This window comes from Entelurus aequoreus, linkage group LG26 (assembly GCF_033978785.1).
Source record: "Entelurus aequoreus isolate RoL-2023_Sb linkage group LG26, RoL_Eaeq_v1.1, whole genome shotgun sequence".
Taxonomy (NCBI): Eukaryota; Metazoa; Chordata; class Actinopteri; order Syngnathiformes; family Syngnathidae; genus Entelurus; species Entelurus aequoreus.
The window spans coordinates 33,946,900-33,962,357 of record NC_084756.1 but is presented as its reverse complement, the minus strand read 5'-3'; the positions used below and the strand labels follow the sequence as shown (position 1 = coordinate 33,962,357).

The 15,458-nt window shown below is 44.7% G+C and overlaps 1 protein-coding gene across 3 annotated transcripts; it reads right to left on the bottom strand.

The window, feature by feature from the left end:
- Window positions 1–1,164: 1,164 nt before the first annotated feature.
- Window positions 1,165–15,277, bottom strand: LOC133643104 (zinc finger protein OZF-like). Of its 3 annotated transcripts, none has more exons than XM_062037518.1 (3): window positions 15,212–15,277; window positions 14,717–14,895; window positions 1,165–3,566 (listed from the first exon to the last, which is right to left on the bottom strand). In XM_062037518.1, exons 2-3 carry the CDS (start codon window positions 14,829–14,831, stop codon window positions 2,230–2,232), a joined length of 1,452 nt encoding a protein of 483 aa, XP_061893502.1. In that variant the 5' UTR covers window positions 14,832–14,895; window positions 15,212–15,277; the 3' UTR covers window positions 1,165–2,229. The 3 variants fall into 3 exon arrangements, with proteins under 3 accessions (XP_061893502.1, XP_061893500.1, XP_061893501.1); XM_062037516.1 differs by lacking the exon at window positions 15,212–15,277 and adding an exon at window positions 14,984–15,017; XM_062037517.1 differs by lacking the exon at window positions 15,212–15,277 and having other exon boundaries at window positions 14,717–14,971.
- Between the last annotated feature and the right edge of the window lie 181 nt (window positions 15,278–15,458).

The following is a 15,458-nucleotide window of genomic DNA, read 5'->3' as shown; positions in this document are numbered from 1 at the left end:
ATCTGGACTGTACATAAATGCTTCTTTTGAAAATGTAATTTTGTTTATAAATTATATGCAATCTGTTGTGTTCCCTAATTTTTTTCTGTGTACATGAATGAAGGTGTGTGTTGCTGAGTCCGACTTGGACATTATCTGGACTGGGCCTGGTTTAAAAAACCCTTTAAACAAATCTAATTTCATTGACAACCTGGTCTGTTGAAGATAAGGCCCTTTTTTAAAAAATAAAATAAAATAAGATAAATAAATAAAAAACATTTTCTTGGATAAAAAAGAAAGTAAAACAATATAAAAATAATTACATAAAAAATAGTAATTAATGAAAATGTTAGTGGACCAGCAGCCTATACAATCATGTGTGCTTCAGGGACTGTGGCCCTTGCAGATGTGTTGTCTATGTTGTGGGAACCAGAATATTGGTAGCAGAAAGAAATAACCCCTTTTGTGTGAGTGGGTGTGGATGAGTGTGCATGGGGGAGGTTGTTTGGGTTAATGCACTGATTGAAAGTGTATCTTGTGTTTTTTCTATGTAGATTTAATTTAAAAAAAAAAAAAAAAAAAAAAAAAAAAAAAATTTCATTTTTTTTTTTTAAATTTTTTTTTTAGAACAGGCCTGCGGGCGACTCATCTGGTCCTTACGGGCGACCTGGTGCCCGCGGGCACCGCGTTGGTGACCCCTGCGATACACCATATATATGTGGATATGTTTAGGCCATGTCACGATACACCATATATATGTGGATATGTTTAGTCCATGTCACGATACACCATATATATGTGGATATGTTTAGTCCATGTCACGATACACCATATATATGTGGATATGTTTAGTCCATGTCACGATACACCATATATATGTGGATATGTTTAGTCCATGTCACGATACACCATATATATGTGGATATGTTTAGTCCATGTCACGATACACCATATATATGTGGATATGTTTAGTCCATGTCACCATACACCATATATATGTGGATATTTTGCCTTAGCCTTGAATGAACACTTGATGCATATAATCACAGCAGTGTGATGATTCTATGTGTCTACATTAAAACATTCTTCTTCATACTGCATTAATATATGCTACTTTTAAACTTTCATGCAGAGAGGGAAACCACAACTAAGTCAATTTAGCAAAAGTGTATTTATTAAACAGTTATTAAGCAGTGGCACAAACATTCATGTCATTCCAAAACAGAAAGTGAAAGATTGTCAGAGACATTTTAAACAAAGCTATTAGTGCACTTTTGTGCATGATGTCACACAAGATATTTCAATAAGTGTCAAATAAAAATGAGCTGCATAATAGGAAATCAAATAGTGTATGTCCTTCACTATGTGGTAGGTTCCTGCGGACATTATCTCCTTCTGTTGTTGAGTATTTGTTTCATACAGTGTTGATCTGGAAATGGTTGCTTGGGCATTTTGTGGGTGTGGCACTGAACGAAGATGTTGACATGCGGACTTTCAAACACTCTTCATTCTGTAGCGGGTGACTTTTCAAATGATGCTACATATTAGCAGTAATGCTACTTTTTTGTAGAAACGCTTTCGCCCCATACTTGACAAATTACGGTTGTCTGTTCGACATCTTCCCGCTTGAAGCCAAACCACCGCCAGACGATGGACCCCCTGCTGTTTTTCTGGGGAATTAATTCTTCCTTCATTTGTTACCAGATTCGCACCTTCTCTCTCTCGTATTACCACTCGCACGACAGCTAACTTTAGCCATGCTGCTACCTCTCTGCTCAGCGAGGGCGTATACGTATGTGACGTATGTAAGAAAGTGCGCTTGTTTTATGTCTCTGTGAGAAGGAGAGACAAGAAAGAGTGAGAAGAGCCTGTAGTGTAATGCCTGCAGCTAAAAGCAACTGTGTGAGAACGTATACTCCAATATCACCATATAGTCATTTTCTATATCGCACAGAGACAAACCAGCGATATATCCAGTATATCGATATTTCGCCCAGCCCTACTATATATATTTCCTTTAACAAAGACCATGTACCTCTTGCCTGGTATACTTACTCGCCCCGGAACTATCTATTTGCTTGCCTAACAGAATTGATATTGCGACATCCAGTGGACACATTTAGAACAACAGTTTAACTTTTACTCTTTGCAAACTAATCACACGGGCCGGTTTGAACCTGTTATGCCCGAATGTTGAGGGAGGTGGTGGTTGGGGGATAATTGTTCATATGTCTCTGATTTGCACATCAATCAGTCTGAGGAGTAAAAGTTGGCACTTTTTTGTGGGATTGATATATATTTTCCCTTGTGGGTTCTTATGTGTTTTACTGCAGCTGCATTATGTGGGAACCTTTTACAGCACACTGAACAACTAAAAGGTTTTCCTCCAGCGTGTGTTCTCATGTGTCGACACAAAGAGCTGTTCTGAGAAAAGCCTGTGCCACAAACTGAACAGTTAAATGGTTTTTCTCCTGTGTGTGTTCTCATGTGTTGAGTCAAAGAGCTATTTCGAGAAAAGCTGTTGCCACAAACTGAACAACTAAATGTTTTTTCTCCTGTGTGTGTTGTCATGTGCTTAGTCAAAATGCTATTTCGAGAAAAGCTTTTGCCACAAACTGAACACTTAAATGTTTTTTCTCCTGTGTGTGTTCTCATGTGTTCAGTCAAAATGCTGTTTTGAGAAAAGCTTTTGCCACAAACTGAACAATTAAATGGTTTTTCTCCTGTGTGTGTTCTCATGTGTTGAGTCAATATGCTATTTCGAGAAAAGCTTTTGCCACAAACTGAACACTTAAATGTTTTTTCAGCTGTGTGTGTTCTCATGTGTTCAGTCAAATGGCTATTTTGAGAAAAGCTTTTGCCACAAACTGAACAATTAAATGGTTTTTCACCGGTGTGTGTTCTCATGTGTTGAGTCAAATAGCTATTTCGAGAAAAGAGTTTGCCACAAATTGAACATTTAAATGGTTTTTCTCCTGTGTGTGTTCTCATGTGTTTAGTCAAATAGCTATTTCGGGAAAAGCGTTTGCCGCAAACTGAACAATTAAATGGTTTTTCTCCTGTGTGTGTTCTCATGTGTTGAGTCAAATCGCTATTTCGAGAAAAACTTATGACACAAACTGAGCAATAAAATGGTTTCTCACCTGTGTGTGTTCTCATATGTTGAGTCAAATGGCTCTTTTTAGTAAAACAAACTGAGCAGCTCAAACATGTTTTACCTCTCTTCTTTGTAGAGCATTCAGAGTGTTTGTTGTCAGTGTGAGTCCTCATATCACCTTCACAGTCTTTATCGCTGCTCAAAGCTTCTTCAACCTCGTCTTCAGCCTCACTATCTGATAGTGGAGCTAAGAGGTTGTCTACTTGTGGTTTCTCTTCATCACCTTCAGTCTTCACAGAGAGAATACTCAGTGGAAACTTGGTGTACTCAGCTTCCTCTCGTCCTAGAAGACACTCTCCCTCCTGAGTGATGCAGAGTTCCTCCTCTTCCTTTTTAATGCAGGGTGGTTGTGGAGTCTCCTGCTTCAAAGTGGAGCTCCCCCCTAACTGAGGGGAAACTTCTTCTGGATTACCGATCAGCTGCTGGACGTCTGCAAGACACAAACAACAAAAACACACTTTCTTCTATGTACTGTATGTGTGTGTAGTAGGCTTGTACAGTATACTGCTACCACTAAAGTATTGTGGTACTAATACATTGAAATCGGTACTATACCACCTTTGAAAAGTACCGGTACGGTGGATTAGTTACAACTTGGTCACTTTATTTATTATTTCCACAGGGCAGAAGCGGACATCCACCATGCTATTAACACTCCTGCACATGCTACCACTACCTCTCCTTACTCGCCCGCTCACTCACTGACGTCACTCAGACAACACGTTGACATTCTCACAAACACACATACTACTCTCATAAGTTAACCAGCTCCCCTGCTGTGCACATGTACAACTTGATGCCAAATATTAGCGCAGTTAAAACTGCCCAATTAGCAGTCAACTAATGCAAGTGAAATGATTACATTTTGTAACATATTCCTACAATTTGTGTTTTGTCTTTAATAAATGTGTTTTACTGCTACATGGCTTATCTGTGTACGTTTATCCATAGTTTCCTTTTTAGTACTTCATTAATAATTGTGTTTTTCTCAAAGCACAGACCAGGAGTGGCAACCATAAATCATGAATAATTGAATATGTCAGTAAAACTATGTTCTATCCTAATCTAATCCTTGATTATAGCAGACTATATGAAATATGGAAAATTGTAAATTGTTCTTTGAGTGCAACAAGAAAAGCCCAATGTGTTTAAAGGCCTACTGAAAGCCACTACTAGCGACCACGCAGTCTGATAGTTTATATATCAATGATGAAATCTTAACATTGCAACACATGCCAATACGGCCGGGTTAACTTATAAAGTGACATTTTAAATTTCCCAGAGAACTTCAGGTTCAAAACGCCTTTGGAGGATGACGTATGCGCGTGACGTCGCGAGGTCCACGGAAGTGTTTGGACACAATACTCAGAGCTCTGTTTTCTTCGACAAAATTCCACAGTATTCTGGACATCTGTGTTGGTGAATCTTTTGCAATTTGTTTAATGAACAATGGAGGCTGCAAAGAAGAACGTTGTAGGTGGGATCGGTGTATTAGCGGCTGGCTGTAGCAACACAACAAGGACTACTTACCCTGATAGCAGACGCCTAGCCGATGCTAGCCGCCAAACCCACGGATGAAGTCCTTCGTCGCGCCGTCGATCGCTGGAAAGCAGGTGAGCACGGCTGTTGATGAGCAGATGAGGGCTGGCTGGCGTAGGTGGAGCGCTAATGTTTTTATCATAGCTCTGTGAGGTCCGGTTGCTAAGTTGCTAATTCAGCCTTAGCGTCGTTAGCAACAGCATTGTTAAGCTTTACCAGGCTGAGAGTTATTAACCGTGTAGTTACATGTACATTGTCAAAACTAGGTCTTTGGCGTGGTTTGCTCTCCCGTGGTGCAAAAGAAATGGAACGGACGTGGCGTGCAGGTAAAGACATAGTTTAATTATAACTATAAACTACAAAGTACAAACAAAAGGGTACAAACAAAAGGCGCTCACAGCGGAGGTAAAAAAACTTCACTAGGAAAAAACAAAAAGCGCGCACAATGGCGGAGAACTATGAACATTAAACAAACAAAAACTTACGTGACAAGAGATGAAAACAAGAACTAACGTGACAAGGAACTGTGGACATGGCATGAATGGGTGATGTCGCCAGGACGAACAACAGAAACAGAAAAGCCTATATAGTGACAACAGGTGCGTGACTTAACTGTGAACAGGTGCGTGACATGACTGTGAAAACGTGAGACAGGTGTGTGTGAGTACAAACGTGGAACAGGTGAAACTAATGGTTGCTATGGTGACAAACAAAACCAGGAAGTGAAACAAGGAACTAAGGAAGTGTCCAAAAAACAAAACAGCACATGGCCAAACAAAAACATGAACACAGACATGACAGAACCCCCCCCTTACGGACAGATCCCAGATGTCCAAAAACAAAAAACAGGATCAAGAATCATGGGAGGGGGGGAGGGGGACATGGCGGTGGGTCGCCAGACCAGGTGTCCCCGAATCCACCGGGGCAGAGTCAGGTGGCGACGGCGGGTAGACCGCCGCTGAACCTGACGAGGTGGGCGACCTGGGAATGGCCACATCCTTGGCAGACGAGGAGGTCGGCGCACCTGGCGTGGCGGACGCCCATGGAATGGCCACATCCTTGGCCGACGAGGAGGTGGGCGCGTTGTCGTGGCAGGCGGCGAAGCTTGGCTTGGTGCGTCAGGCGGCGAAGCTTGGCGTGGTGCGTCAGGCGGCGAAGCTTGGCGTGGTGCGTCAGGCGGCGAAGCTTGGCGTGGTGCGTCAGGCGGCGAAGCTTGGCGTGGTGCGTCAGGCGGCGAAGCTTGGCGTGGTGCGTCAGGCGGCGAAGCTTGGCGTGGTGCGTCAGGCGGCGAAGCTTGGCGTGGTGCGTCAGGCGGCGAAGCTTGGCGTGGTGCGTCAGGCGGCGAAGCTTGGCGTGGTGCGTCAGGCGGCGAAGCTTGGCGTGGTGCGTCAGGCGGCGAAGCTTGGCGTGGTGCGTCAGGCGGCGAAGCTTGGCGTGGTGCGTCAGGCGGCGAAGCTTGGCGTGGTGCGTCAGGCGGCGAAGCTTGGCGTGGTGCGTCAGGCGGCGAAGCTTGGCGTGGTGCGTCAGGCGGCAAAGCTTGGCGTGGTGCGTCAGGCGGCAAAGCTTGGCGTGGTGCGTCAGGCGGCAAAGCTTGGCGTGGTGCGTCAGGCGGCAAAGCTTGGCGTGGGGGGTCTTGGTCTTGGCGTGGGTGGTCTTGGCCTTGGCGGTCTTGGTAGCGTGGGTCATGGTCTTGGCCACTTGGCGGTTCTTGGTCACTTGGCGGGTCTTGGTCACTTGGCGGGTCTTGGTCACTTGGCGGGTCTTGGTCTTGGTCACTTGGCGGGTCTTGGTCTTGGTCACTTGGCGGGTCTTGGTCACTTGGCGGGTCTTGGTCACTTGGCGGGTCTTGGTCACTTGGCGGGTCTTGGTCTTGGTCACTTGGCGGGTCTTGGTCTTGGCTTTGGTCTTGGCGTGGGGCAGCCACGGGCGGCACTTGGCGGCGTGGGGCAGCCACGGGCGGCACTTGGCGGCGTGGGGCAGCCACGGGCGGCACTTGGCGGCGTGGGGCAGCCACGGGCGGCACTTGGCGGCGTGGGGCAGCCACGGGCGGCACTTGGCGGCGTGGGGCAGCCACGGGCGGCACTTGGCGGCGTGGGGCAGCCACGGGCGGCACTTGGCGGCGAGCAGGTACTGGCGGCACTTGGCGGCGAGCAGGTACTGGCGGCGCTTGGCGTGGAGCAGGTACTGGTGGCGCTTGACGTGGAGCAGGTACTGGTGGCGCTTGACGTGGAGCAGGTACTGGTGGCGCTTGACGTGGAGCAGGTACTGGTGGCGCTTGGCGTGGAGCTGGGCGTGGAGCAGGTAGATCTTGGCATGGTCGAAAAACTGGTGGTGGCGGCCGTGCTGGTGGCTGTGGCTTGGCAGGTCGAAAGACAGGTGGTGGGGGTCGTGCTGGAGGCTGTGGCTTGGCGTGACGAAAGACTGGTGGTGGGGGTCGTGCTGGTGGCTGTGGCTTGGCAGGTCGAAAGACAGGTGGTTGTGGTCGTGCTGGAGGCTGTGGCTTGGCGTGACGATGCTGAGCCACCCCACCTGAACAATTCCCAGCCCTAGCCCCCCCCTCAAGGAGCGGATACCAGACGCGCTCCCCGCGGTCTGGAACCGTCTTTTGGGGTGGGCGGAGGGGGTTCAGGAGGAGGGCAGAATCCTCCCCTCTAAATTGTCCAAAATGTCTTTCTTTCCCCCCCACCTGGGCTTTTGTGGGTGAAAAAAAAAATTCTGACTTGGGCGTGGCATGAGTCCTGGGGGGCGGGGCATGGAATTTGGGTGGCTTGGATTGAACCGGTAAAGAATTTGGGAAAACAATCTCCAGGTCTGTGGAGTGCTCCTTGAGCTGCCAGGCTGGCTGACTTCCATTTCCGCCCGGAGGGGGAGGAGCCTGCAGGAGCGCAGCGTGCTGTCCGCTCACCTTCCCTGACGTCCTCGGTCTGGAGCGCCGCTTCCGGGACAGGGATGACGTGCCAACGTCCCCGGGCCAAAGGGAGCTGATCGGCACCAGTTTGCCGGTCGGACCCCACATGAGATCCCTGCGCTCCATGGGGGAATGGCGGAGTGTCTCGGCTTCCATGGCGCGCAGGACCTCCCACGTTCCTTTGTCCAATCTTGCGGGAGAGCTCTTATGCTGGCGACATCTGTCAAAACTGGGTCTTTGGCGTGGTTTGCTCTCCCGTGGTGCAAAAGAAATGGAACGGACGTGGCGTGCAGGTAAAGACATAGTTTAATTATAACTATAAACTACAAAGTACAAACAAAAGGGTACAAACAAAAGGCGCTCACAGCGGAGGTAAAAAAACTTCACTAGGAAAAAACAAAAAGCGCGCACAATGGCGGAGAACTATGAACATTAAACAAACAAAAACTTACGTGACAAGAGATGAAAACAAGAACTAACGTGACAAGGAACTGTGGACATGGCATGAATGGGTGATGTCGCCAGGACGAACAACAGAAACAGAAAAGCCTATATAGTGACAACAGGTGCGTGACTTAACTGTGAACAGGTGCGTGACATGACAATGTGAAAACGTGAGACAGGTGTGTGTGAGTACAAACGTGGAACAGGTGAAACTAATGGTTGCTATGGTGACAAACAAAACCAGGAAGTGAAACAAGGAACTAAGGAAGTGTCCAAAAAACAAAACAGCACATGGCCAAACAAAAACATGAACACAGACATGACATACATGGTTTAATAGTATTGTTGATCTTCTGTCTATCCTTCCAGTCAGGGGTTTATTTATTTTGTTTCTATCTGCATTTGAGAACGATGCTATCACGTTAGCTCAGTAGCTAAGTGTGTCACCGATGTATTGTCATGGAGATAAAAGTCGCTGTGAATGTCCATTTCGCGTGCTCGACTCTCATTTTCAAGAGGATATAGTATCCCAGGTGGTTTAAAATACAAATCCGTGATCCACAATAGAAAAAGGAGAGAGTGTGGAATCCAATGAGCCAGCTTGTACCTAAGTTACGGTCAGAGCGAAAAAAGATATGTCCTGCACTGCCTCTAGTTCTTCACTCTAACGTTCCTCATCCACGAATCTTTCATCCTCGCTCGAATTAATGGGGTAATCGTCGCTTTGTCGCTCCGAATCTCTCTCACTCCATTGTAAAGGAAAATTGTGAGGAATACTAGCTCCTGTGACGTCACGCTACTTCCGGTACAGGCAAGGCTTTTTTATCAGCGAGCAAAAGTTGCGAACTTTATCGTTGATTTTCTCTACTAAATCCTTTCAGCAAAAATATGGCAATATCGCGAAATGATCAAGTATGACACATAGAATGGATCTGCTATCCCCGTTTGAATAAAAAAAATTCATTTCAGTAGGCCTTTAATGAACAATGAAGACTGCAAAGAATAAAAGTTGTAGGTGGGATCAGTGTATTAGCGGCGGACTACAGCAACACAACCAGGAGGACTTTGAGATGGATAGCAGACACGCTAGCCGCCGACCTCACCTTGACTTCCTCCGTCTCCGGGCCGCCGACCGCATCTATGATCGTCGCTCCGTCGATCGCTGGAACGCAGGTGAGCACGGGTGTTGATGAGCAGATGAGGGCTGGCTGGCGTAGGTGGATAGTTAATGTTTTTAGCATAGCTCTGTGAGGTCCCGTTACTAGTTAGCTTCAATGGCGTTGTTAGCAACAGCATTGTTATGCTTCGCCAGGCTGGAAAGCATTAACCGTGTATTTACATGTCCATGGTTTAATAGTATTGTTGATCTTCTGTCTATCCTTCCAGTCAGGGGTTTATTTATTTTGTTTCTATCTGCATTTAAGCCCGATGTGCTATCACGTTAGCTCCGTAGCTAAAGTGCTTCACCGATGTATTGTCGTGGAGATAAAAGTCACTGTGAATGTACATTTCGCGTTCTTGACTCTCATTTTCAAGAGGACATAGTATCCCAGGTGGTTTAAAATACAAATCCGTGATCCACAATAGAAAAAGGAGAAAGTGTGGAATCCAATGAGCCAGCTTGTACCTAAGTTACGGTCAGAGCGAAAAAAGATACGTCCTGCACTACACTCTAGTCCTTCACTCTTATGTTCCTCATCCACAAATCTTTCATCCTCGCTCAAATTAATGGGGTAATCGTCGCTTTCTCGGTCCGAATCGCTCTCGCTGCTGGTGTAAACAATGGGGAAATGTGAGGATCCTTTCAACCTGCGACGTCACGCTACTTCCGGTACAGGCAAGGCTTTTTTATCAGCGACCAAAAGTTGCGAACTTTATCGTCGATGTTCTCTACTAAATCCTTTCAGCAAAAATATGGCAATATCGCGAAATGATCAAGTATGACACATAGAATGGATCTGCTATCCCCGTTTAAATAAAAAAAATTCATTTCAGTAGGCCTTTAATGCCTTTTAATTTATATTTTAACCTTGTCAAATTCTTCTTTAACTGGGAGTGTTTAATGTAGTGTAAGATTTTCTGTTAAAATAAAGCCAATAATGACATTTTTCATAGTTCCCTTTATTTGGAAAAGTATCTATACATTTAGTATCGGTACTACAAGGATAATTATTGAGCCTAAGCATCGTGTCAGTCACACTAAACCAGCGTTTAAAGGCCTACTGAAAGCCACTACTAGCGACCACGCAGTCTGATAGTTTATATATCAATGATGAAATCTTAACATTATAACACATGCCAATACGGCCGGGTTAACTTATAAAGTGACATTTTAAATTTGCCGCTAAACTTCCGGTTCGAAACGCCTCTGAGGATGACGTATGCGCGTGACGTAGACCGGGGAACACGGATATGCCTTCCACATTGAAGGCCGTATTGGCATGTGTTATAATTCTAACGACGCTAAGGCTAACTTAGCAACCGGAGCTCAAAGAGCTATGATAAAAACATTAGCGCTCCACCTACGCCAGCCAGTCCTCATCTGCTTTGCTCAGCAACACCCGTGCTCACCTGCGTTCCAGCGATTGACGGCGCGACGAAGGAGTTCACCAGATCATCCGTGCGGTGGGTCTGCTAGCATCGGCTAGGCGTCTGCTAGCATCGGCTAGGCGTCTGCTATCCGAGTAAATGGTCCTTGTGTTGCTACAGCCACCTACAACGTTCTTCTTTGCAGCCTCCATTGTTCATTAAACAAATTGCAAAAGATTCACCAACACAGATGTCCAGAATACTGTGGAATTTTGAAATGAAAACAGAGCTATTTTGTATTGTGTTCAATGGAGAAGGCATACCTCTGTTCCTCGGGCTACGTCACGCGCATACGTCATCCTTCGAAGGCTTTTTCAACCGGAAGTGTGGCGGGAAATTTAAAATTGCACTTTATAAGTTAACCCGGCCGTATTGGCATGTGTTGCAATGTTAAGATTTTATCATTGATGTATAAACTATCAGACTGCGTGGTCGCTAGTAGTGGCTTTCAGTAGGCCTTTAAAGGTCAAATGGAACCCTCACAGGCTGAATTGTCAGAAATGACTGAAAATCAGTCACAGCCTGCAGAGATAGAAAATCAGGTGGACACAAATCAAACATCTGCTGTAAAAAACGCACAGTGAAAATGACACCAAAAGCTCTAATGGTGAGAATTGAAACACTTCAGAAGGAGAGAAGATCCAAATTAAACAAGGCAAGCAACATGCAGAAACATATCATGGAGAGGATGGAAAATGGAGAGGACAAAATGGAAGTGCAAGCGGCTTTCACCAAATATCTCAATTTTATAAAGGAAACTGCAAGTGCACACAAATCCCTCCTACCAATTCTACCTACAGAAGACCAAATCAAACACGACATATAGTACAAAGCCAAATTAATCAATGTACATGAATTTGTTGACACCTGGACAAAAACACCAACCCTGGGAAATATTGAGGATTTGGAAAACAAAATTACTCCAAATGACAGCATTTCTAATGTTATAAGTCACAAATCACATGGGAGTCACACACACTCTGGTTCTAGTCGGTCAAGCACCTCCTCAGCTCGCAGACAGGCAGAGGTCGAAAGGGCTGCCCTCGCTGTCCGCTCTGCAGCTCTACAGGAAAAACATGCATTGGAAGAGGAGGAGGAAAAGATAAAAAGGAAATTGGAAGAGGAGTTGTTACAGATCAAAAGGAAATTGGAAGAGGAGTCACAGGAGACTACGCTCCATCCAGACCCACACCTCCCGCCACCTGAACAGTTTTTTCCCCTCGGCCATCAGGCAAATGAACCATAACTCCTAACAGCAGCTCCTTGAATCCCTTCTAAGTCTATCTGATAGCTCAGTCACAGCTCTTTTTATACCAAATATGTGTTATATGTGTTTTATGTCGCACGTTTGCACCAAGAAAAATTCCTAGTTTGTGAACCCGTTCTCAAACAATGGCAATAAAACTACTCTGATTCTGAGATCAAAAGGAAACTGGAAGAGGAAAAGATCAAAAAGAAATTGGAAGAGGAGAGGGAAAGAATGAGAAAGAAAAAGGAAATGATAGATCTGGATGCTCAATTGGCAGCTGCTGATGCGAAATTAGCAGTTTTAAAAGCTCCCAGCCTTCATGCTCCCTGACATACAGCATCTGATGGCATGAACTCCTACTTAAAGAGAACCAAGGAACCACCAGTCACTCTCAACCTCCAGGCTAAAGACTATCAACCCCTCACACAGCAGCAATCAAGGCAAGTTAACATTTCCCCTCCAACCAATGGCACGCCCACTTTATGGGATTTATTGCACAGGCAAAATGAGATTGCAACATTGCAAATGTCGTTGCAAACTTCTCATCTACTCACACACAGCGAGATTCCCTATTTTGACCGTGATCCATTACTGTACAGAACCTTTGTCAGAGCATTTGTGCAATGTGTTGAGAAAAACACAAGCAACAAAGGAGATTGTCTGTACTATCTGGAAATGTACACTAGGGGTCAACCTAAAGAACTGGTACGTAGCTGTCAACACATGCCCCCAGATAGAGGCTATGAGATGGCAAAGTATTTGTTGGAAAAACACTTCGGTGACCAGTACCAGATAACAGCAGCTTACATGGAGAAAGTGTTCAACTGGCCTGTGGTGAAGTCTGAAGATGTACGAGCTCTGCAAGCTTACTCACTGTACCGTCGAGAATGTTGCACTGCCATGGAAAATGTGCAGTACATGCAGGAACTTAAAGCTCTACTGAAATGAATTTTTTTTATTCAAACGGGGATAGCAGATCTATTCTGTGTGTCATACTTGATCATTTCGCGATATTGCCATATTTTTGTTGAAAGGATTTAGTAGAGAACAACGACGATAAAGATAGCAACTTTTGGTATCTGACAAAAAAAAGCCTTGCCCCTACCGGAAGTAGCGTGACGTAGTCAGTTGAACATTTCCGCAAAGTTCCCTATTGTTTACAGTGATGGCGGCCAGAAGTGAGAGCGATTCGGACCGAGAAAGCGATGATTTCCCCATTAATTTGAGCGAGGATGAAAGATTTGTGGATGAGGAAAGTGCGAGTGAAGGACTAGTAGGGAGTGGAAGCGATTCAGATAGGGAAGATGCTGTGAGAGCCGGGGGTGACCTGATATTCAGCTGGGAATGACTACAACAGTAAATAAACACAAGACATATATATACTCTATTAGCCACAACACAACCAGGCTTATATTTAATATGCCACAAATTAATCCCACATAACAAACACCTAGGTGTTTGTTATGCTAGCTCCTAGCTCCCGTCCATATAACCCGCCAATACAATTCAAACACCTGCACAACACACACAATCACTCAGCCCAAAGGACCGTTCACCTAACCCAAGGTTCATAAAGCTTATATATTTACCCAAAGTTACGTACGTGACACGCACGTACGGGCAAGCGATAAAATGTTTGGAAGCGCAGCTGCGTACTCACGGTAGCACGTCTGCGTCTGTGTATCCAAATCAAAGTAATCCTGGTAAGAGTTTGTGTTGTCCCAGTTCTCTACAGGCGTCTGTGTATCGAAGTCAAAGTCCTCCTGGTAAGAGTCTCTGTTGTCCGAGTTCTTCAATCTTGACTGCATCTTTTGGGAATGTACACAATGAAACACCGGCTGTGTTGTGTTGCTGACTTCCCTCACAAAATACTCCGCTTCGCACCGACAACTTTCTTCTTTGCTTGCTCAGCTTCTTTCTCCATAATGCAATGAACAAATTGCAACAGATTCACCAACACAGATGTCCAGAATCATGTGGAATAATGAGATGAAAACAGAGCTATTTTGTATTGGCTTCAATGGGCTACCGATACTCCTGTTTCACTGGCTACGTCACGCGCATACGTCATCATCCAAAGGAGTTTTCAACCGGAAGTTTAGCAGGAAATTTAAAATGTCACTTTATAAGTTAACCCGGCCGTATTGGCATGTGTTGCAATGTTAAGATTTCATCATTGATATATAAACTATCAGACTGCATGGTCGGTAGTAGTGGCTTTCAGTAGGCCTTTAATTTAGAGTTATTTGGACACTAGGAGAACATATTCTAAGTAAAAAAGACTTAATGTAGAGTTATTTGGTTAGGGTTAGAGGGTTAGGGCCAGGGTTAAAAGGTTAGGGTTATAATAAGGCCATGCTGAATAAGGCATTAATAAGTACTTAATAATGACTAGTTAAGAGCCAATATGTTACTAATTTGCATGTTAATAAGCAACTAATTAATGGTGAATATGTTCCCCATACTAAAGTGTTACTATGTTTTATTACTGGTGGACAAAATGAAGCGTGCATGAACATCACCTTGTTCAAAGAACAAAACCAACACAGTGCATAAACTCACAACAAATAACACACCTGCAAATCAGTCTGACTTCTGCTGTTGCCGTATCCGTAATACGCCGATAGGGAGAAGTTTTTATTTACACGATGAGTCGGGTGTGTCTTGACCTCCACCGAACCCCTGAGCCCGACTCACCGAACCCCTAGGGTTCCATCGAACCCAGGTTAAAAAAACACTGTTCTAAAGCTAACAATCATCTCTTTACATTCTTCAACAAGGTCGACTCATTTCCATTTCAAGGGCTTGAAATTCAAATAGTTTTGAAAAGACAAAACTTCAAGTCACTCACCTTCATCTTTCGTCTTTATGTCCGTTGGTGATTTTCTGGAAGTTGTTGGCGCTGATTCACTTTCACTTTCTCTTTTAGCGGACGTCGCCATCTTAGCATAGCAGAAGTCGTCCATCTTCTATCACGTCTTCAATCTTCACTTCAGATATCGATCCAAACTCAATGCACGTTTGGTGGCTCTGGGAAATAGAATTGAGATATGTGTTGCTATATTTGCTGTCAATCATATGACTTTAAGATCGTCAATTCGACAATTCTCCGACAAACCATAGCACGTGGTCTTCGTCTTTTTGCTTCGCTTCAAGTACATTTGCGCATGCGCTGGAAGCCCGCAACTTCCGTTTCCTACTCCGCAGCAGTGATTTTTCAAAATAAAGGCATTTTAGTCTTGTTTTAAAACAATGGTTGGCAAATGTATCAATCATCAAATAATCGATAACTACTGTTTGAAAAGTATATACATATATATATATATATACAAGCACGTGCACAGACTTTTTCCATGGCTGTTGTTCAAAGCAAAATGCGTCGATCTAGACGGCCGCTGCTGCAGTTCGCTGCGTCGTTGTCGTTTGTCTTTGTTCTTTGTTCGCTTTGTACTTTTTTATACTTTTACATTTACTCTACATTTACTTTTTATCTAGTCGTGCCCTTCTAAAAATGCAGTTTAGAAGTGTTTTGTTCGTCATACTGACGGTGGGGACGCTACTGAAGTGTTGATACCAACCAAACCTACCCCCCC